General features: G+C 38.9%; 1 protein-coding gene across 1 annotated transcript in view; it reads left to right on the forward strand.

The window, feature by feature from the left end:
- The window catches only part of LOC128635707 (alpha-2-macroglobulin), an 806,957-nt gene that overhangs the window by 500,053 nt on the left and 281,916 nt on the right, over window positions 1–24,988 (forward strand). The window contains exons 21-22 of the mRNA XM_053688833.1: window positions 13,917–14,093; window positions 15,937–16,018. Coding sequence (XP_053544808.1) covers window positions 13,917–14,093; window positions 15,937–16,018 — 259 coding nt within the window. The remainder of the gene's footprint in view (window positions 1–13,916; window positions 14,094–15,936; window positions 16,019–24,988) is intronic.

The following is a 24,988-nucleotide window of genomic DNA, read 5'->3' on the forward strand; positions in this document are numbered from 1 at the left end:
CAGGAAACTAAGCGAGTCAAGTTTCTACGTGATGAAGAAGATTACCGCACAGGACGAGTGTATAGATGGCGTTGTGGTAACCATGGTTACCAATCGGTCCGCAGATACAACAACACGAAAAGATCCAATAGAAACAGAAACCGGCACCCACGTGATACAAACATCACTACCGGAACCGGAACCGACACGTCATCAGACGACGCCACACAGTCCCCTTTGGGAAACTCCAGCAGCAGCGGAGAGAGCGATTCCGCCGGGGAGGCCGCAAACACAGGAGCCAGAGGAGGCAAGAAAATGAAGAATGTGAGAGGCCAAGGGGAACAGCGGAAATCACAACGGAAGCCGCAGCCGAAGAAGTGATCCAAGAACAAGACACAGTGGTAAATATTTCCAAGCATACGTTTACCACTAATGAATTGAATGTCTTGAACAAAGGACTGTCTTTTTGCCCTTACCAGGACTTAAATTTTTTCGAATTAACCAAAGACTTGCATAAATTTTACAGAAATGTAAAGTTAAAAATTTGGTTTAATGAGATGCACGATATTTCCATTGACAACCGAAAAAAAGATAAAGAATACAATATGTTAAATTTGGATAATTTGGGGCTTAGAAAGAAGAGTCACTTTAACCCTAATTTAGCCAACCATAGCCTTAATACATTCACTAAACTGGTGGATTTAGAAATTGCATCACTCAAAAATAAAGTAAAAAAACAAAACAATGTAAAGTTCAAGCCTATCAATTTCTTTAAACAGGATCAGCAGGCATTAAAAAGTTTAAAGAGTGATAATGGTATTGTACTTAAGGGGGCCGATAAGGGAGGTGCCACAGTAGTGATGGATAAACATTATTATGTTAATGAAATAAGAGACCAGCTCAGTGACACCTCCACTTATAGGAAAATATCTAGTAACCCCCTTGGAGCAATACAAAAAGAAATCAACCATATTGTGAAATGGGCAGAAAATCAGTTAATAATTGATAAGAAATTGGCTGATTATTTGCAGGTAGAGGACCCAAAAATACCTATTTTCTATACGGTCCCCAAAATCCATAAAGACCCCACTAGACCACCAGGAAGGCCTATTGTGTCATGTGTAGGTTCGGTATATACCAATATAGCAATGTACCTAGATAAACTGCTACAACCAGAAGTGGTAAAAATGGCCAGTTATCTGAAAGACACAGGTCATTTTTTGGATAAAATAAAATCTTTAGAATTGCAGTCTGATAGATATATACTTTACACAATGGATGTTAAGAGCTTATATACTTCTATAAGTCATGAAACAGGTATTGCAATTATAAGAAAAGTGCTGATGGTCAGTGGTGGCTATTCACAAATACAATGTTGTTTTTTGGAAAATTTACTGCGTCTGGTACTATACTGGAATTTCTTTCTTTTCCAGGATGACTGGTACATACAGATAAGGGGTACAGCCATGGGCTCCAATGTTGCCCCATCATACGCCAACCTCTATATGAATGAGTTTGAAGAGCGCCAAGTTTATGAAAATCATCTATTTAGACAGTATGGCACAGTATGGTGGCGCTATATAGATGATGTGTTTGGCGTGTGGTGGGGCAGCATTGGAGAACTAGAAGAATTCACAAGAGAACTTAATACTATGGTAAGGGGCTTACAATTTACCTTGACATATATTGAAGAGAGTATAACATTTCTTGACACTAAGATTACTAAAGGACATAACAGACTAGACATAGATATCTTTACAAAAGAGACCGATAGGAACACCTTATTGGAATATAACAGCTTCCATCCAAAAGGCCTTATCAACTCATTACCCAAGAGTCAATTATTAAGGGTACAGAGAATAGTAAGTACACCAGAAGTGAAGGATAGAAGGCTGTTGGAAATGTCAAAAAAATTCAAACAGAGAGGATATCCTACACAATTGTTGAGTGAAACAATTAAAGATATCACCACACCTAGGGCACCTAAAGAAAAAACTAAAGAACAAAATAGACTAGTATTTGTGTCTCAACATAGCCCACATAGCCAAGCTGTAGCAAAAGCCATAAAAAAGCATTGGCATATTCTTAAGGATTGTAACCCTAGTATTGAACAGTTTAGGGATTATCCCTTAATGGCATATAGGAGGGTAAAGAATATCCGGGACCATCTTATAAGAAGTGATGTGGGATCAGAGAGAAAAGATACACAAACATACATGCAAGCAAAAAGGAATGGCTGTTACCCCTGCCTAGGATGTGTTAGTTGTAATTCAGTTATAAAAGGTCCAAACTTCTATCATCCACATAATGGCAGACGTTACAACATCAGGGGATTTTACACTTGTGACACTAGTTACGTAGTCTATCTCATAAAATGCCCATGTTCTATGTATTACTTAGGAGAGACCACACAGAAAGTAAAGGATAGATTGAGTCAGCATAGGTCAAACATAAGGAAAAAGAATTTGGAGGCACCCCTTTCCAAACACTTTTTAGAAAAAGGACATAGTGTAAGCCAGCTACGCTGGCAGATCATACAACACATCCCTGTTCAGCGCAATGGGACTAATAGAGAAAAAATCCTCCAACAACAAGAGATGAGATGGATATATCAATTGGATACTCTTATTCCCAGGGGGTTGAACAGGGATTTTGATCTTAATTGTTTCTCTTAAAGAAATTCCCTTAAACCATGAAATTATAACTTTAACATTATCACCATTCAAATTATAACTATATGCAGAATTAAAAATTCACTATATGATAAGAGTTCGCTATATGAAAAGATTTCTTGGTATAGAAATTTTCTTTATATGATAAGTCAAAAACAACAAAGATACTTTAACTATGTGTTTACATTATTTGAAATTATATTACAACAAGATATTAAAATTGAAAAATCAATATAAGTATGTTAAAATATTTGTGATAATATAAGAATGCACAGTAATGTTAAAGTACTTGTACGTTTATAATTGCCATATATAATCTGTTTAGTCATATACATTTGTTTTTAACATTTTTGTATACACATTACAATTGGTAACCACTAGGGGGTGTAAAACTGCCAAAATTGAAGCCAGTTGGCGCCAAAGAAAGATATAAATTGTTTGAAACAATGTGATACAAACAGCATGATTAAGTGGGTTCACCACGAAACGTTGCTTTTTATGTAACCTCTAATAAAAATATTGGAACTCAAGATATTGGTGCTGGTGTTACTACGAATGCAGTAATACAGGTCCATAGGTATGTTATATTAGTTGCACTCCCTTATCTAGCAGTAAAACAGGTGCATAGGTGGGTTATATTAGTTGTACTCCCTTATCTAGCTGTAAGACAGGTCCATAGGTGGGTTATATTAGTTGTACTCCCTTATCTAGCTGTAAGACAGGTCCATAGGCTTGTTATATTAGTTGCACTCCCTTATCTAGCAGTAAAACAGGTCCATATGTTGTCTATATTAGTTGTGTTCCCTTATCTAGCAGTAATACAGGTCTATAGGTTGGTTATGTTAGTTGCACTCCCTTATTTAGCAGTAATACAGGTCCATAGGTTGGCTATATTAGTTGTGCTCCCTTATCTAGCAGTAATACAGGTCCATAGGCTGGTTATATTAGTTGTGCTCCCATATCCAGCAGTAATACAGGTCCGTAGGTTGGTTATAATTGTTGTGCACCCTTATCCAGCTGTAAGACAGGTCCATAGGTTGGTTATATTAGTTGTACTCCCTTATCTTGCAGTAATACAGGTCTATAGGTTGGTTATGTTAGTTGCACGCCCTTATTTAGCAGTAATACAGGTCCATAGGCTTGTTATATTAGTTGCACTCCCTTATCTAGCAGTAAAACAGGTCCATAGGTGGGTTATATTAGTTGTACTCCCTTATCTAGCTGTAATACAGGTCCATAGGTTGGTTATATTAGTTGTGCTCTCTTATCTAGCTGTAATACAGGTCCATAGGTTGGCTATATTAGTTGTGCACCCTTATCTAGCTGTAATACAGGTCCATAGGTTGTGTATATTAGTTGTGCTCTCTTATCTAGCAGTAATACAGGTCCATAGGTTGGTTATATTAGTTGTATTTCCTAATCTAGCAGTAATACAGGTCCATTGGTTGGTTGTATTAGTTGTGTTCTCTTATCTAGCAGTAATACAGGTCCATAGGTATGTTATATTAGTTGTGCTCCATTATCTAGCAGTAATACAGGTCCATAGGTTGGTTATATTAGTTGTGCTCCCTTTTCTAGCAGTAATACAGGTCCATAGGTTGTCTATATTAGTTGTGTTCCCTTATCTAGCAGTAATACAGGTCTAAAGGTTGGTTATATTAGTTGCACTCCCTTATCTAGCAGTAATACAGGTCCATATGTTGTCTATATTAGTTGTGTTCCCTTATCTAGCAGTAATACAGGTCTATAGGTTGGTTATGTTAGTTGCACTCCCTTATTTAGCAGTAATACAGGTCCATTGGTTGTGTATATTAGTTGTGCTCTCTTATCTAGCAGTAATACAGGTCCATAGGCTGGTTATATTAGTTGTGCTCCCTTATCTAGCAGTAATACAGGTCCATAGGTTGTCTATATTAGTTGTGCTATCTTATCTAGCAGTACTACAGGTCCATAGGTTGTCTGTATTAGTTGTGCTCCCTTATATAGCTGTAATACAGGTCCATAGGTTGGTTATATTAGTTGTGCTCTCTTATCTAGCAGTAATACAGGTCCATAGGTTGTCTATATTACTTATGCTCCCTTATCTAGCAGTAATAGAGGTCCCTAGGTTGTTTATATTAGTTGTGCTCTCTTATCTAGCAGTAATACAGGTCCATAGGTTGGCTATATTATTTGTACTCCCTTATCTAGCAGTAATACAGGTCCATAGGTTTGTTATATTAGTTGTGCTCCCTTATCTAGCAGTAATACAGGACCATAGGTTGGTTATATTAGTTGTGCTCTCTTATCTAGCTGTAATACAGGTCCATAGGTTGGCTATATTAGTTGTGCACCCTTATCTAGCTGTAATACAGGTCCATAGGTTGTGTATATTAGTTGTGCTCTCTTATCTAGCAGTAATACAGGTCCATAGGTTGGTTATATTAGTTGTATTTCCTAATCTAGCAGTAATAAAGGTCCATTGGTTGGTTGTATTAGTTGTGTTCTCTTATCTAGCAGTAATACAGGTCCATAGGTATGTTATATTAGTTGTGCTCCATTATCTAGCAGTAATACAGGTCCATAGGTTGGTTATATTAGTTGTGCTCCCTTATCTAGCAGTAATACAGGTCCATAGGTTGTCTATATTAGTTGTGTTCCCTTATCTAGCAGTAATACAGGTCTAAAGGTTGGTTATATTAGTTGCACTCCCTTATCTAGCAGTAATACAGGTCCATATGTTGTCTATATTAGTTGTGTTCCCTTATCTAGCAGAAATACAGGTCTATAGGTTGGTTATGTTAGTTGCACTCCCTTATTTAGCAGTAATACAGGTCCATAGGTTGGTTATATTAGTTGTGCTCCCTTATCTAGCAGTAATACAGGTCCATAGGCTGGTTATATTAGTTGTGCTCCCATATCCAGCAGTAATACAGGTCCGTAGGTTGGTTATAATTGTTGTGCACCCTTATCCAGCTGTAAGACAGGTCCATAGGTTGGTTATATTAGTTGTACTCCCTTATCTTGCAGTAATACAGGTCTATAGGTTGGTTATGTTAGTTGCACGCCCTTATTTAGCAGTAATACAGGTCCATAGGCTTGTTATATTAGTTGCACTCCCTTATCTAGCAGTAAAACAGGTCCATAGGTGGGTTATATTAGTTGTACTCCCTTATCTAGCTGTAAGACAGGTCCATAGGTGGGTTATATTAGTTGTACTCCCTTATCTAGCTGTAAGACAGGTCCATAGGCTTGTTATATTAGTTGCACTCCCTTATCTAGCAGTAAAACAGGTCCATAGGTGGGTTATATTAGTTGTGCTCTCTTATCTAGCTGTAATACAGGTCCATAGGTTGGTTATATTAGTTGTGCTCTCTAATCTAGCAGTAATACAGGTCCATAGGTTGGCTATATTAGTTGTGCACCCTTATCTAGCTGTAATACAGGTCCATAGGTTGTGTATATTAGTTGTGCTCTCTTATCTAGCAGTAATACAGGTCCATAGGTTGGTTATATTAGTTGTATTTCCTAATCTAGCAGTAATACAGGTCCATTGGTTGGTTGTATTAGTTGTGTTCTCTTATCTAGCAGTAATACAGGTCCATAGGTATGTTATATTAGTTGTGCTCCATTATCTAGCAGTAATACAGGTCCATAGGTTGGTTATATTAGTTGTGCTCCCTTATCTAGCAGTAATACAGGTCCATAGGTTGTCTATATTAGTTGTGTTCCCTTATCTAGCAGTAATACAGGTCTAAAGGTTGGTTATATTAGTTGCACTCCCTTATCTAGCAGTAATACAGGTCCATATGTTGTCTATATTAGTTGTGTTCCCTTATCTAGCAGTAATACAGGTCTATAGGTTGGTTATGTTAGTTGCACTCCCTTATTTAGCAGTAATACAGGTCCATAGGTTGGCTATATTAGTTGTGCTCCCTTATCTAGCAGTAATACAGGTCCATAGGCTGGTTATATTAGTTGTGCTCCCATATCCAGCAGTAATACAGGTCCGTAGGTTGGTTATAATTGTTGTGCACCCTTATCCAGCTGTAAGACAGGTCCATAGGTTGGTTATATTAGTTGTACTCCCTTATCTTGCAGTAATACAGGTCTATAGGTTGGTTATGTTAGTTGCACGCCCTTATTTAGCAGTAATACAGGTCCATAGGCTTGTTATATTAGTTGCACTCCCTTATCTAGCAGTAAAACAGGTCCATAGGTGGGTTATATTAGTTGTACTCCCTTATCTAGCTGTAAGACAGGTCCATAGGTGGGTTATATTAGTTGTACTCCCTTATCTAGCTGTAAGACAGGTCCATAGGTTGTCTATATTAGTTGTGCTATCTTATCTAGCAGTACTACAGGTCCACAGGTTGTCTGTATTAGTTGTGCTCCCTTATATAGCTGTAATACAGGTCCATAGGTTGGTTATATTAGTTGTGCTCTCTTATCTAGCAGTAATACAGGTCCATAGGTTGTCTATATTAGTTATGCTCCCTTATCTAGCAGTAATAGAGGCCCCTAGGTTGTTTATATTAGTTGTGCTCTCTTATCTAGCAGTAATACAGGTCCATAGGTTGGCTATATTATTTGTACTCCCTTATCTAGCAGTAATACAGGTCCATAGGTTTGTTATATTAGTTGTGCTCCCTTATCTAGCAGTAATACAGGTCCATAGGTTGGTTATATTAGTTGTGCTCTCTTATCTAGCTGTAATACAGGTCCATAGGTTGGCTATATTAGTTGTGCACCCTTATCTAGCTGTAATACAGGTCCATAGGTTGTGTATATTAGTTGTGCTCTCTTATCTAGCAGTAATACAGGTCCATAGGTTGGTTATATTAGTTGTATTTCCTAATCTAGCAGTAATACAGGTCCATTGGTTGGTTGTATTACTTGTGTTCTCTTATCTAGCAGTAATACAGGTCCATAGGTATGTTATATTAGTTGTGCTCCATTATCTAGCAGTAATACAGGTCCATAGGTTGGTTATATTAGTTGTGCTCCCTTATCTAGCAGTAATACAGGTCCATAGGCTGGTTATATTAGTTGTGCTCCCATATCCAGCAGTAATACAGGTCCGTAGGTTGGTTATAATTGTTGTGCACCCTTATCCAGCTGTAAGACAGGTCCATAGGTTGGTTATATTAGTTGTACTCCCTTATCTTGCAGTAATACAGGTCTATAGGTTGGTTATGTTAGTTGCACGCCCTTATTTAGCAGTAATACAGGTCCATAGGCTTGTTATATTAGTTGCACTCCCTTATCTAGCAGTAAAACAGGTCCATAGGTGGGTTATATTAGTTGTACTCCCTTATCTAGCTGTAATACAGGTCCATAGGTTGGTTATATTAGTTGTGCTCTCTTATCTAGCTGTAATACAGGTCCATAGGTTGGCTATATTAGTTGTGCACCCTTATCTAGCTGTAATACAGGTCCATAGGTTGTGTATATTAGTTGTGCTCTCTTATCTAGCAGTAATACAGGTCCATAGGTTGGTTATATTAGTTGTATTTCCTAATCTAGCAGTAATACAGGTCCATTGGTTGGTTGTATTAGTTGTGTTCTCTTATCTAGCAGTAATACAGGTCCATAGGTATGTTATATTAGTTGTGCTCCATTATCTAGCAGTAATACAGGTCCATAGGTTGGTTATATTAGTTGTGCTCCCTTTTCTAGCAGTAATACAGGTCCATAGGTTGTCTATATTAGTTGTGTTCCCTTATCTAGCAGTAATACAGGTCTAAAGGTTGGTTATATTAGTTGCACTCCCTTATCTAGCAGTAATACAGGTCCATATGTTGTCTATATTAGTTGTGTTCCCTTATCTAGCAGTAATACAGGTCTATAGGTTGGTTATGTTAGTTGCACTCCCTTATTTAGCAGTAATACAGGTCCATTGGTTGTGTATATTAGTTGTGCTCTCTTATCTAGCAGTAATACAGGTCCATAGGCTGGTTATATTAGTTGTGCTCCCTTATCTAGCAGTAATACAGGTCCATAGGTTGTCTATATTAGTTGTGCTATCTTATCTAGCAGTACTACAGGTCCATAGGTTGTCTGTATTAGTTGTGCTCCCTTATATAGCTGTAATACAGGTCCATAGGTTGGTTATATTAGTTGTGCTCTCTTATCTAGCAGTAATACAGGTCCATAGGTTGTCTATATTACTTATGCTCCCTTATCTAGCAGTAATAGAGGTCCCTAGGTTGTTTATATTAGTTGTGCTCTCTTATCTAGCAGTAATACAGGTCCATAGGTTGGCTATATTATTTGTACTCCCTTATCTAGCAGTAATACAGGTCCATAGGTTTGTTATATTAGTTGTGCTCCCTTATCTAGCAGTAATACAGGTCCATAGGTTGGTTATATTAGTTGTGCTCTCTTATCTAGCTGTAATACAGGTCCATAGGTTGGCTATATTAGTTGTGCACCCTTATCTAGCTGTAATACAGGTCCATAGGTTGTGTATATTAGTTGTGCTCTCTTATCTAGCAGTAATACAGGTCCATAGGTTGGTTATATTAGTTGTATTTCCTAATCTAGCAGTAATAAAGGTCCATTGGTTGGTTGTATTAGTTGTGTTCTCTTATCTAGCAGTAATACAGGTCCATAGGTATGTTATATTAGTTGTGCTCCATTATCTAGCAGTAATACAGGTCCATAGGTTGGTTATATTAGTTGTGCTCCCTTATCTAGCAGTAATACAGGTCCATAGGTTGTCTATATTAGTTGTGTTCCCTTATCTAGCAGTAATACAGGTCTAAAGGTTGGTTATATTAGTTGCACTCCCTTATCTAGCAGTAATACAGGTCCATATGTTGTCTATATTAGTTGTGTTCCCTTATCTAGCAGAAATACAGGTCTATAGGTTGGTTATGTTAGTTGCACTCCCTTATTTAGCAGTAATACAGGTCCATAGGTTGGTTATATTAGTTGTGCTCCCTTATCTAGCAGTAATACAGGTCCATAGGCTGGTTATATTAGTTGTGCTCCCATATCCAGCAGTAATACAGGTCCGTAGGTTGGTTATAATTGTTGTGCACCCTTATCCAGCTGTAAGACAGGTCCATAGGTTGGTTATATTAGTTGTACTCCCTTATCTTGCAGTAATACAGGTCTATAGGTTGGTTATGTTAGTTGCACGCCCTTATTTAGCAGTAATACAGGTCCATAGGCTTGTTATATTAGTTGCACTCCCTTATCTAGCAGTAAAACAGGTCCATAGGTGGGTTATATTAGTTGTACTCCCTTATCTAGCTGTAAGACAGGTCCATAGGTGGGTTATATTAGTTGTACTCCCTTATCTAGCTGTAAGACAGGTCCATAGGCTTGTTATATTAGTTGCACTCCCTTATCTAGCAGTAAAACAGGTCCATAGGTGGGTTATATTAGTTGTGCTCTCTTATCTAGCTGTAATACAGGTCCATAGGTTGGTTATATTAGTTGTGCTCTCTAATCTAGCAGTAATACAGGTCCATAGGTTGGCTATATTAGTTGTGCACCCTTATCTAGCTGTAATACAGGTCCATAGGTTGTGTATATTAGTTGTGCTCTCTTATCTAGCAGTAATACAGGTCCATAGGTTGGTTATATTAGTTGTATTTCCTAATCTAGCAGTAATACAGGTCCATTGGTTGGTTGTATTAGTTGTGTTCTCTTATCTAGCAGTAATACAGGTCCATAGGTATGTTATATTAGTTGTGCTCCATTATCTAGCAGTAATACAGGTCCATAGGTTGGTTATATTAGTTGTGCTCCCTTATCTAGCAGTAATACAGGTCCATAGGTTGTCTATATTAGTTGTGTTCCCTTATCTAGCAGTAATACAGGTCTAAAGGTTGGTTATATTAGTTGCACTCCCTTATCTAGCAGTAATACAGGTCCATATGTTGTCTATATTAGTTGTGTTCCCTTATCTAGCAGTAATACAGGTCTATAGGTTGGTTATGTTAGTTGCACTCCCTTATTTAGCAGTAATACAGGTCCATAGGTTGGCTATATTAGTTGTGCTCCCTTATCTAGCAGTAATACAGGTCCATAGGCTGGTTATATTAGTTGTGCTCCCATATCCAGCAGTAATACAGGTCCGTAGGTTGGTTATAATTGTTGTGCACCCTTATCCAGCTGTAAGACAGGTCCATAGGTTGGTTATATTAGTTGTACTCCCTTATCTTGCAGTAATACAGGTCTATAGGTTGGTTATGTTAGTTGCACGCCCTTATTTAGCAGTAATACAGGTCCATAGGCTTGTTATATTAGTTGCACTCCCTTATCTAGCAGTAAAACAGGTCCATAGGTGGGTTATATTAGTTGTACTCCCTTATCTAGCTGTAAGACAGGTCCATAGGTGGGTTATATTAGTTGTACTCCCTTATCTAGCTGTAAGACAGGTCCATAGGTTGTCTATATTAGTTGTGCTATCTTATCTAGCAGTACTACAGGTCCACAGGTTGTCTGTATTAGTTGTGCTCCCTTATATAGCTGTAATACAGGTCCATAGGTTGGTTATATTAGTTGTGCTCTCTTATCTAGCAGTAATACAGGTCCATAGGTTGTCTATATTAGTTATGCTCCCTTATCTAGCAGTAATAGAGGCCCCTAGGTTGTTTATATTAGTTGTGCTCTCTTATCTAGCAGTAATACAGGTCCATAGGTTGGCTATATTATTTGTACTCCCTTATCTAGCAGTAATACAGGTCCATAGGTTTGTTATATTAGTTGTGCTCCCTTATCTAGCAGTAATACAGGTCCATAGGTTGGTTATATTAGTTGTGCTCTCTTATCTAGCTGTAATACAGGTCCATAGGTTGGCTATATTAGTTGTGCACCCTTATCTAGCGGTAATACAGGTCCATAGGTTGTGTATATTAGTTGTGCTCTCTTATCTAGCAGTAATACAGGTCCATAGGTTGGTTATATTAGTTGTATTTCCTAATCTAGCAGTAATACAGGTCCATTGGTTGGTTGTATTACTTGTGTTCTCTTATCTAGCAGTAATACAGGTCCATAGGTATGTTATATTAGTTGTGCTCCATTATCTAGCAGTAATACAGGTCCATAGGTTGGTTATATTAGTTGTGCTCCCTTATCTAGCAGTAATACAGGTCCATAGGTTGTCTATATTAGTTGTGTTCCCTTATCTAGCAGTAATACAGGTCTAAAGGTTGGTTATATTAGTTGCACTCCCTTATCTAGCAGTAATACAGGTCCATATATTGTCTATATTAGTTGTGTTCCCTTATCTAGCAGTAATACAGGTCTATAGGTTGGTTATGTTAGTTGTTAGTTGCACTCCCTTATTTAGCAGTAATACAGGTCCATAGGTTGGCTATATTAGTTGTGCTCCCTTATCTAGCAGTAATACAGGTCCATAGGCTGGTTATATTAGTTGTGCTCCCATATCCAGCAGTAATACAGGTCCGTAGGTTGGTTATAATTGTTGTGCACCCTTATCCAGCTGTAAGACAGGTCCATAGGTTGGTTATATTAGTTGTACTCCCTTATCTTGCAGTAATACAGGTCTATAGGTTGGTTATGTTAGTTGCACGCCCTTATTTAGCAGTAATACAGGTCCATAGGCTTGTTATATTAGTTGCACTCCCTTATCTAGCAGTAAAACAGGTCCATAGGTGGGTTATATTAGTTGTACTCCCTTATCTAGCTGTAAGACAGGTCCATAGGTGGGTTATATTAGTTGTACTCCCTTATCTAGCTGTAAGACAGGTCCATAGGTGGGTTATATTAGTTGAACTCCCTTATCTAGCAGTAATACAGGTCTATAGGTTGGTTAAATTAGTTGCACTCCCTTATCTAGCTGTAAGACAGGTCCATAGGTTGGTTATATTAGTTCTGCTCCCTTATCTAGCTGTTATACAGGCCCATAGGTTGTCTATATTAGTTGCACTCTCTTATCTAGCTGTAATACAGGCCCATAGGTTGTCTATATTAGTTGTGTTTCATTATCTAGCAGTAATACAGGTCCATAGGTTGGCTTTTTTAGTTGTATTTAGCAGTAATACAGGTCCATAGGTTAGTTATATGAGTTGTACACCCTTATCTAGCAGTAATACAGGTCCATCGGTTGGTTATATTAGTTGTGCTTCCTTTATCTAGCAGTAATACAGGTCCACAGGTTGGTTATTTTAGTTGTGCTCCCTTATCTAGCAGTAATACAGGTCCATAGGTTGGTTATATTAGTTGTGCTCCCTTATCTAGCAGTAATACAGGTCCATAGGTTGTCTATATTAGTTGTGCTCCCTTATCTAGCAGTAATACAGGTCCATAGGTTGGTTATATTAGTTGTACTCCTTTATCTAGCAGTAATACAGGTCCATAGGTTGGTTATATTAGTTGTGTTCCCTTATCTAGCAGTAATACATGTCCATAGGTTGGTTATATTAGTTTCAAAATGTAAGTTGAAAAAACCCAGACTGGCACCACTTGTAGAGTATAAAAGCGACCATTTATTGTCAAATTAGTTAAAAGATGGTGAGCACACCACGGGAAAAAAAGGCAATCATACCAAACAGTAGAAAGCTCAATGTTAAAAGGTGTAGCAGCTACAACCTGGGCCCGATGACGTCACTGACACGTTTCAGGTATCAACCCGTAGTCATAGTGCTCTGGATCAATGCAAATATAATCTTACACAGTATATTTGTGGGAGTGAGAGGAGAGTTTTATTGGTTATATTAGTTGTACTCCCTTATCTAGCTGTAATACAGGTCCATAGTTTGGCTATATTAGTTGTGCTTCCTTATCTAGCAGTAATACAGGTCCATATGTTGGTTATATTAGTTTTACTCCCTTATCTAGCTGTAATACAGGTCCATAGTTTGGCTATATTAGTTGTGCTTCCTTATCTAGCAGTAATACAGGTCCATATGTTGGTTATATTAGTTGTACTCTCTTATCAAGCAGTAATACAGGTCCATAGGCTGGTTATATTAGTTGTGCTCCCTTATCTAGCAGTAATACAGGCCCATAGGTTGGTTATATTAGTTGTGCTCCCTTATTTAGCTGTAATACAGGCCAATAGGTTGTCTATATTAGTTGTGTTTCATTATTTAGCAGTAATACAGGTCCATAGGTTAGCTATTTTAGTTGTATTTATTTTTGAATGGTAATATATATATATATATATATATATATATATATATATATATATATGTGGCTTTACCTTTTTATAGCCAGATATAGGTTCACTCCAGCTGCTTGGTTTTGAATAAGGTTATAGGTGATTCTCTGATAGTCTATCTCTTCCACTATGTTTTGCTTTTTTAGGAGATCTTATGGGATCCGCCTTGCAGAATCTGGATCGCCTCCTACAGATGCCTTGTGGTTGTGGTGAACAGAACATGGTGTTGTTTGTACCTAATATCTTTATCCTGGAATATTTAGAGAAAACCCAGCAGTTAACTGATGCCATAAAGGAGAAGGCAACCAATTTTCTTACCAAAGGTGAGATTAATTTAAATCTATCTTTCTATCTATTCATCTAACATCTATCTGTTTATTTACCTTTAAGTCTATATATCAGTCATTATAACTTTTATTTATCCATTATCTGTCTGTCTATCTAATTATCAGCACATCTATTTTTTTAAATGCTGCAGATGTTAAACTGTCTCCAGTGCTTTTTAACTTTGGACTGGATGTGTAATGCTTGAGGGATATTCCACTATCAGACCAAACTCGGTCAGTAGTCTTCTTATCCCGGCATCGAGCTGGAATGATAGGGAATATCTCAGAGCAGAGAAAGTTCGCAAAATGAGGTAAGCAGTACTTACCTCATTAGGTAGGAATCAGCGGTTAGGCAGTTCAAAGGTAAACCACTTAATGGACAGGAAAACAGACTGTATAGTCTCTGACAGCAACAGGTAGGGAATCCAGCGGTAAGGCAAGCAGAGTAGTCAAAACAGACAGAGTTCATCAACGGTAAAGCAATCCAGCAATTCAGGGGTTACGGCAAGCAGCGTAGTCAAACAGGCAGAGTTCATAAATAGTTAAGCAGTCCAGCAATTCAGGGGGTTAAGGCAAGCAGCGTAGTCAAACAGGCAGAGTTTAGCAACAGATAATCAATACAGCAATTCAGCAGAAAGATATACAGCACCCAGGAGAATCCACAAGAAGTAACACCTATACTTGGGCACAGGTGAGAGAGACTGAGGCCTTTATATAGGGAAGACAGGGCGGGCGGTGATGATGTCATCACCGTGCTGCAGTTACACTGCAAAATCCCTAGCAACAGGAGGAGTGCCTGTGTCCGTGGCCACAGTAGAGCAGAGAGCAGCGTGACAGGATGAGCACATTTCTTTGAAATTTATTTAAGATCTTAAATGAATCTTTTATTTTAATTTTTTTTTTTATAGTAGATTATTATGTTTTGTACGTTTTTTTTGTCTTTAGAGTATAAATCTTGTATCCAGCTTCAATATAACTCTTTTAATGTGAGATAGCATTCTAAACAAGTATGAATTAAAATTTTCACGTTAAAGAGATAGTCTAGTCAAAATTAAAGTTCATAATTCAGATAGAGCAGCAAATTTAAGCAACTTTCTAATTTACTCCTATTATCAATTTTTCTTCATTCTCTTGGTATCTTTATTTGAAAAAGCAGGAATCTAAGCATAGGAGCCGTCCCATTTTGGTTCAGCACCTGGTAGCACTTGCTGATTGATGTCTAATTATAGCCTCCAATCAGCAAGCGCTACCCAAGTACTGAAACAAAAATAGGCCGGCTCCTAAGCTTACATTCAAATAAAGATACCAAGAGAACGAAGAAAGATTAATAATAAGTGTAAATTAGAAAGTTGCTTAAAATTGCTGCTCTATCTGAATCATGAAAGTCTAATATTGACTAGACTATTCCTTCAACCTCTATTTTACATAAATTATAAAGAAATTGATTTATGTCTTTAATGCAGGATATAGTAGAGGTCGCTAAAGGATTTAACCCTTTATCTAAATATCTGGCCAAATGTAGCATTTAGTATTGGGATGAGAGGGTAGATTATGGTTTAGTAGTCAACATTATGGAGCATTCCACCAGAACAAAACTAAGGATCTATCTGAATATTATAAATAAGGTGACCAATGAGTAACAGGAACCTTCAAAAATCTTGGTATCTGTGGTCACTGTGTTGGCACCTGCACTATTTGTATATTTTTTAAAATTCCTACATGTTTTGCATTTTCTCACTTTCATTTTTCTGTACAATAATATGTATAGTCATTTAGTTGTTTTATGGTTATGGTGAATGTCAGTACCATATTCTGTATAAATACTTTTTACTCTTCATAGGGTATCAGAGACAACTCACATACAAACGTCATTCGGGTTCATACAGTGCTTTTGGAAAGAGTGATCCAGAAGGAAACACCTGGTAAGAGAAGATAGATAGTGTAAACCTCTGGAAAAAATATACAGTACATTCAAGCTTGGTCAAGAGTCACAGTGATCAAGGACAGAGTCAGTGCCTGGTTGGGTGATCAAATGATAGAGCTAAGTGCTAAAATATAAACAGGAGAAGGAGGTTAATATGCCTCAAAATGTAAAACAGTTGGGAGCTCTGAAAGTATTTGAGATCTCCATATCTGAGTAAATAGTTTGTTCAAATGAATACATACATATGGCTAGGTGATTAGGTCTGTCAATGTAAAACTTTATAGAGGTGGATCAGACAGTCAGAAGCTGCCGTGGATCCTCCTACGTTTTTCTCTGCAATGAATTAAGAGATTATATTTTTACTGTTGGAAAAAAATCCTCTTTTCGTGGGGCTATTTCATTTTTTTCTTCTGTCCAAATGTTATGTAATGAGATGACGTGGAACAGGAAATGAGCTTCTTGGATGTGGGAATAGCGGCAATCATCCTGTTGGTAAGAACAGAAAGTGTGCAGTAGAGACTGGTTGTCTATATAGGGAAATGGATCAGTTAAGGATAATCTGAATGATTATATGGGCTTTACGGACCATGTTGGTGTATATATACCTCCAGGTGGTCTAATGATCTGTATGCTTATTAACTTAAATATATATTAGGATACCTGAGCTGAGTTGTGAAATGCATAAAACAATAATCAACAAGAGAAAATAACATTCAAATTACCTTGGTGCTTAAAGGATTAAAAAATTAGAAAAATATATTTGTTTTGTGGGGGGAAAAATTAAAAGTTTTAAGAATAATATAAGCTGTTGTAATTGACCAATTATATTTTTACAGAAAGTCATGGGTCTTTGTATGGACTGAAGACCATTTATTTTAGAATTAGAAGGACATCAAAATTCTATGCATATAAAAATGAGCATTTAAACAGTGAAACTTGTTAAAGGCAAAGTAAAGTCAAAATGAAACTGTGATGAGAGTGGGAAGTGACATCACCGGATGGGGGCGGGGCTTAGGTCTGTTTGTCTATGTCGCAGTTACTAAGTGAGATCAATGGTACCAGATGTATATTTCCATGCTCTGCAATAAAATAGAGTTGTACCCTCTTTGCTGTGTCCTGCATCTAATGACGGTGTCAGAAGTTCTTGCCTGCGCTTCTGTTTCCTGATTGATGACGATGTTGAAGTTTACCCCACCTGAGCCTTTTGATTTTTCTCAGCCTGCAGCTTGGCCCACATGGCGTCAGCGGTTTCAGCGCTTCAGGATTGCTTCCAAGCTGGACAAGGAGAGTGGTGAAGTACAAGTTAATTCTCTTTTATACTCTATGGGGAAAGATGTGGAGCCAGTGTTCAATGCCTTTACTTTCCAAGAAGGGGAAGAATTTGACTTTGAAATAGTTATGAACAAACTCAGTGCTCACATTGTGCCTAAAAGAAATGTGATTCATGAGAGGGCTTGTTTTCACAAACGTGCTCAGCGTGTGGGAGAATCTGTGGAGTCATTTGTACGCAGCCTGTATGAACTAGCTGAATTCTTTGAGTTTGGTGTTGCTAAAGAGGAGCAAATCAGAGACAGAATAGTCATAGGAATTGCAGATTCTGAAGTCTCACTGAAGCTACAGATAGAGTCTGATTTAACATTAGATGGGGCTATTAGGATGGCCCGCCAGAGTGAACTTATGATAAAGCAAAGTGCTGATCTGAGGTCTGAGAGTATTGTGGATGAAATGCAGCAGTTCAGGAGGGCTGCTAGTGAAAGGCACAGTGTGAGCGGTAGACCAAGGGCAACAGATAGGCCCAGAAGCGGATGGGCGCAGCATGCCCGATGCACACAGTGTAACCGTGCCCATGATCAGAGTGTCATATGCCCTGCTAAAGACAAAAAATGTAGAAAATGTAACAGAATGGGCCATTTTGAAGTGGTGTGTAAATCTGAATATATTAAGGAGATGCAGGTGGATAGCGACCAGGAGGGTCAAGAAGTGTCCTTTGTAGGGTCTGTTGTTGAACGGCTGGGTTCAGAAGAAGATTGGAGGGTTACTCTTACTGTAATGGGAGCCAAAGTTGCCTTTAAGATTGACACAGGAGCAGACATCACTGTAATGTCCCTTGCAGCATTCATAAAAATGCCTCGACAGCCCCAGCTGGTGAAAAATGCCTCGACAGCCCCAGCTGGTGAAAGTTACAACAAAAGTCCATAGTCCTGGTGGCCGCATTGATTGTGTGGGGACATTTCTTGCCAGCTGTGAGTACAAGCAAAGGAAATTCACCATGTGGGTGCATGTGATTAGAGGCCTGTGTGTTAACAACTTATTGCGCAGAAAAGCAGCCTGTGGTTTGGGCCTAGTAGCCAGAGTGAATGAGATCTCAGAAGATATGTTTGGTGAATTGGGCCTACTGAATTGCAACCCAGTCCGTTTATCACTTAAAGATGACGCAGTCCCATACAGCATTAGCACTCCCCGTAGAATTCCGTTCCCGCTCATGCCTCAAGTGGAGAAGGAGCTTCTGCGTATGAAAAATATGGGGGTTATTGAAGAGGTTGTTGAAGCAACTGACTGGTGTGCCCCCATTGTGCCTGTTGCGAAGAAAAACGGGAAGGTACGCATCTGCGTAGACTTGAAAAGGCTGAATGAGGCGGTGAAGAAAGAGAGATATGTGCTGCCGACACTTGAAGACATAGCTCCGAAATTGGCTGGGGCGAAGTTCTTCTCTACATTGGATGCTTCTAGCGGCTTCTGGCAGATACCTCTAGATCCAAAGTGCCGCAAACTGACTACCTTCATTACACCGGTAGATCGGTTTTGCTTCTGCAGACTCCCCTTCGGGATATCCTCTGCTCCTGAAATCTTTCAAAGAGAAATTAGTTCTCTCCTAAGAGACCACGTGGGCACGGCAGTCGTCATGGACGACATCTTGTTGTATGGGTCTACATTGGAGGAACATGATCAGCGACTCAGCTGTGTGCTGCAGACTATTAGAGTCCGGGCTGAAGTTAAATAGAAAGAGAAATGCCATTTTAGGAAAGCTGAGATATGTTACTTTGGGAATATCATCAATGGGGATGGCATCAAGCCAGACCCAGAGAAAATTTGTGCTATTGAACAGATGAAAAGTCCTTCTGATGTACATGAGCTGAGACAAATATTGGGCCTTGTAAATTATGTGGGCAGGTTCCTTCCAGATTTATCCACTATACTACACCCTATCACAGAGTTGCTAAAGAAAGATGTTGCCTGGGTCTGGGGACCTTCACAGGAAGAATCTTTTATGCAGGTCAAGTCCCTGCTGGGGTCTGCCCCAGTGTTAGGGTTCTACGACCCTTCCAAAAAGACTGTGGTTAGTGCTGATGCATGCAGTTATGGGTTGGGGGCTGCCCTCCTGCAGTTGAATGAGAACAAACTACAGCCTATCGCCTGCTGTTCCCGTACACTGACGGCTGCTGAGTTGAAATACGCCCAAATTGAGAAAGAGTGTCTGGCTGCAGTTTGGGCCTGTGAGCGCTTTCAGCGTTACCTAGTGGGTTTAGAGAAATTTAGTCTGGAGACTGACCATAAACCGCTAGTCCCTCTAATCAACTCCTATGATACTGACAAAACACCCCTAAGATGCCAGAGACTTCTAATGAGGCTGCTCAGGTTCAACGTTCAGGCAGTGCATGTGCCGGGGAAACAACTGATTGTGGCAGATACACTTTCCAGGCTCCCACTGGCTGCTGCTGAAGAATCTTCAACGGAATCAGATATGAAAGTGTAATTTTCCGGTGTACATGCGCTCAGGACACAGACCCTCGGGGCAGTGGTAGGGATTTGAAGACACCGACCCCTGACCAGGGGAAGAGTTTCCTGGACGTGGATAGATGATATTCTGTGATTCATAGTTGCTAGAAGTTATTGTAGAATTCATGGAGAGTGCAACATTTGTATACAATATATTCTGGCTTCACTGTGTCTTAAAGTTAGTTAATAGGAGTAGCTGCAGGATTCAATGAGAGAAAAATATAGCAATGTGGAATGTTCAGGCTTCAGAGTAAACTGGTAGAAGATTGACACTTAGATGCAAACTAAGGTTTGTTACAGGTTCACAGTACATAATATTATATAGAGCTGTCTGTCAGAATTAAGCAGAGCAGCACAGGTGATAGACAAGTTGCAAGTTTTAGACATTAATTACTGTTTGTGCATATATTGGAGAATCACATGAAAGCTTTTAACTGAACACATAGATGCAGAGTTCTGAATATGTTAACATATTTGTAGAATGATATTTCAGCTATGACAACTTGTTGCAGAGAATAGTTATAAAGTTCTGAGTAAGATGCTATTGTAATAATTAGAGAGTGATGATAACCAAAAGTATACTTGATTTATAATAAAGTTCAGAGTTTGTTAAGTAGCAGTGTGAAGGTAACAAAATGGAATTATTTGGATACTTGCAATTTGATGATTTTAACCAGAGGAAATAGGGAAAGCTGAAGCTTGAATAAGTTGGTAGAATTCAAGCAGGATCAGCCACGACCTCAGTTGTTTTCAGGAACACAACTTCAAAGTTAATGCAAAGCAAATTAGACCTGAGAAGGCTTAAAAAGAGGCTGAGGGAATCAGGTGCATGAATGATTAATCAGGTAGACAAACTGAATGCAAATACTGCCCAAAACCAGCATGAGTGTCAGAATCAGGGAAGGCAGTCTTAAAGGGATAGTGACATTAGGCTGAGATATGTTACAGATCCCCCTCCTTAAAGGCGACCTCCGGGTGCCCAATGCAATCCAAAAGGAGAGAGAACAAAAATGCTATGGAGAACCGGTAGTAGGTGTATGGAGGTAATTAGTCCAATCGAAAATCAAGAAGGGAGGGTTGGAGATCTCTTGAAAAAGTTGAATGACAAAGCAAAGGCCATGGAATACAGGTATCAAAAGATCTTGACAATGATGAGAGCAAAACTTGAAGTCATCTTTCTTGTAGTCATCGTAAGAATGCATGAACGTAACATACAATGAGCTTCCTACCACAGAATCATCCTGAGGGTTGATAGGCAGATGTTCTTCATGATAGATGACCATGTACATAGCCAATGAAAAGGCAGCCAGTCCTAGACATATGAATAGGCTTTCCTCAGCTTCATAAATAGAGATGCAGCATTCTGGATTGATAACCAGATTATCCTCCTTTGGATCAGAGATTTGAGTATCCTCATAATTAACCTCTTGGCTGAGGATTAGATATACTCCAAAAGAAAAAGCTATAGCCACTTCTAACCCAATAGCAGGGCTTTCTTCAAAGTAGGAGATAGGAGTGCAGAGTGCAAGATTTGTCCAGTTCTTGCCATCTTTTGATTCAATATGAAATGTCTCCTTACTGAATTCAGAATCAAGAGTGTCCTCACTTGCAACAGGTATATGAATGCTGACACCAGGGGGAGGTTCAGAAATACCCACATCAGGGCAAGGTACAGGAATATCCTCAATAGGATCAAGTGAAGGAATGCCCTCACCAGGGCAAGGTTCAGGAATACCCACATCTGGGCAAGGTTCAGGAATATCCTCAGTAGGATCGGGTGAAGGAATGTCCATGCCAGGCCAAGGTTCAGGAATACCCACATCAGGGCAAGGTACAGGAATATCCTCAGTAGGATCGGGTGAAGGAATGCCCATGCCAGGGCAAGGTTCAACTATAGAAAAAGAACCCACTTTAGAGCCAGGAACCATACTCTTTTCTGAGCAGAGGGCAAGGCTTTCTTCAGAGTTCACAAATGAAGAATTTACAAGACCCACTTTAGAGCCAAGAACCATACTCGCTTCTGAGCAGAGGGCATGGCTATCTTCGGGATCAAGTATTATTACACCCATTTCTGGGCTAAACAAAGGAATACCCATACCAGGGTCAAAAACAGGAGAGTCCACCTTGATGCCAGGTTTAGTAGTATCATCATGGAAAACAGGGACAGGAATGGGCTCTGGGGAATCTTCTTGAAGAACTTTTATACAAGTTTCAGGGGCAAGAACGTCCACTTGCGAACTAGGTTCAATGTTGTCCTCACAGGGTTCAGTATCAGGAATTCCTGTACAGGAAACTGATGTAGTAGAAAATGTAGGTTGATGCAAAGTATCTCCCATGGAAAACAATTTCTTAGATGCAGTAACAGAAGAATTTTGAGAAGGTGAAGTGTACTGACATATGCCACTCTCAGGTAGATGCAGAGGAAATGTGACACAAGATTCTGATTGAGAAGTTGTCTGGGGTTCATCAGGCATACTTATTTGAGTTTGAATATCAGAGCTAAATTCTCCAGGGACTATCTCTGGTAAACTGAACGGTTGTATATCTGGAACAAAATTATCTTTTGTTTCTAGCACAGGTTTTATAGACATTGAGGCAGCATGAGAGGGATGTAAGAAATCAGTAGTTGGAAACAGTGTTTGTAGTTGTAGAGTCTGAGAAGAGATACCATTAGATGCTTTAAAAACAGACTGATGATGACTAGAGACAACATCCAGCTTGGTGTTGACAGTATCATGAGGCAAGAGAGGATCTGACACAACAGAAACTGAAACAGGAGATTCATGCTTAGTTTTTTCTTTACACTTCTGATTTTCTGTAGGCAGAAAGATTTTCTTTTTCTTCTTTTTATTTTTTGAGAGCTTAGATAACTGATATTTCTTCCCTATATGAGGTTTCTTAGGGTGGTGCCACTGTGGCCTGTAGTACCTTATATCAGGTTGAGAATAGAAATCCTCTTCATCACTAGATGCATAATTCTGATGTAATACATCAGCATAGTAGTTGAGGGAACCTTTTCTCCAAACTGCAGTCTGTAAACCGGATGTCTTTTCTTCCGGCTCTGAATCTGTCCAATCTAATGAATCCATGGGAATATCAGAAATAGGAAGATCAGTATTTCCATGAGAGGTTTCATGATGGGAGCTGTTTGTATCATCCATATTGTAAATATAACCACCAAGGGTGTCATTATAGCCAATAGGTTGAGGTTTTATCGGAGATTGTGGCGAATTAAAGTTGCGCTTATACCAGTCTAATGCCAGTTCAGCTGGATCTGTGAAGTCATCCTCCTCGTTGACATATTCAGACTCAGAGTCAGTATCACCATGATAGGAATCACAAACAGGAATGGGAGATGGTATTCCGGAACAGTAGTCCTGTCTCTTTAAATCTTTAGAGGTTTGAATTTTTTTTTTTCTGCTGAATCTATGATTACATCCTATTCAGTTACATAGTCAGACTCAGAATTAGTTTCACCAAAATGGAAATCACGAACATGAGGAACAGATGAAATTCTAGAAAAGTGGTTCTGTCTCTTTAAATCTTTAAAGATTTGATTTTTTTCTGCTGAATCTATGGATACATCCTCTTCATTTTCATAGTCAGATTCAGGATCAGTTTCACCAAAATGGTAACCACGAACATGAGTAGAGTTTACTGTAGAATGGGAGTGCTGTGTCTTTAATTTTTTTATAAGTATGAAAATCTTCTGTTTTTCCTTTAGGGATAGCTTGGGTCTGAGATAGCTTGTAATTTTTTATTTTTCATAAAGGACCGGTGCATCCACTACCACTGCGGAATGCTTTTTTAGGCATTAACTTTCTGTAATGTTCCGGTGTACATGCGCTCAGGACACAGACCCTCGGGGCAGTGGTAGGGATTTGAAGACACCGACCCCTGACCCGGGGAAGAGTATCCTGGACGTGGATAGATGATATTCTGTGATTCATAGTTGCTAGAAGTTATTGTAGAATTCATGGAGAGTGCAACATTTGTATACAATATATTCTGGCTTCACTGTGACTTAAAGTTAGTTAATAGGAGTAGCTGCAGGATTCAATGAGAGAAAAATATAGCAATGTGGAATGTTCAGGCTTCAGAGTAAACTGGTAGAAGATTGACACTTAGATGCAAACTAAGGTTTGTTGCAGGTTCACAGTACATAATATTATATAGAGCTGTATGTCAGAATTAAGAAGAGCAGCACAGGTGATAGACAAGTTGCAAGTTTTAGGCATTAATTACTGTTTGTGGATATATTGGAGAATCACAGGAAAGCTTTTAACTGAACACATAGATGCAGAGTTCTGAATATGTTAACATATTTGTAGAAGGATATTTCAGCTATGACAACTTGTAGCAGAGAATAGTTATAAAGTTCTGAGAAAGATGCTGTTGTAATAATTAGAGAGTGATGATAACTAAAAGTATACTTGATTTATAATAAAGTTCAGAGTTTGTTAAGTAGCAGTGTCCAGGTAACAAAATGGAATTATTTGGATACTTGCGATTTGATGATTTTAAGCAGAGGAAATAGGGAAAGCTGAAGCTTGAATAAGTTGGTAGAATTCATGCAGGATCAGCCACAGTTTTCAGGAACACAACTTCAATAATGCAAAGCACATTAGACCTGAGAAGGCTTAAAAAGAGGCTGAGGGAATCAGGTGCATGAATGATTAATCAGGCAGACAAGCTGAATGCAAATACTGCCCAAAACCAGCATGAGTGTCAGAATCAGGGAAGGCAGCCTTAAAGGGATAGTGACATTAGGCTGAGATATGTTACAGAAAGTATATGTAGATTCAGTTCTGGCCTCCAAATCCATCTCTTCAGGGAAGCTACAAATAAGAAAAGAGACATATTTAGATACAGACCTTCAAGAAGTTATAAAGTACATAAAAGAAGGTTGGCCTGAGAGTCGAGCAGCCTGGATGTCTTTAAGTTCTTACCAGTCAGAAAGGTCGCAGATCACGGAGCTGGATGGGTTGGTACTGTTCCAGGACCGCATTGTTATTCCTGTCAGCATGCGGCAGGAGATGTTAAACAGGATTCATGATGGCCACTTAGGCATTACAAAGTGTAGAGAAAGGGCAGCTATGGCAGTAGGGTGGACTTGGATCAGTTCCGACTTTGCAAGCAATGTGCCTTTTGCTGGGAACGCCAGCCTACTCAGAGAAGGGAGCCCTTGATT

The sequence above is a fragment of the Bombina bombina genome, chromosome 7 (genome assembly GCF_027579735.1).
Source record: "Bombina bombina isolate aBomBom1 chromosome 7, aBomBom1.pri, whole genome shotgun sequence".
Taxonomy (NCBI): Eukaryota; Metazoa; Chordata; class Amphibia; order Anura; family Bombinatoridae; genus Bombina; species Bombina bombina.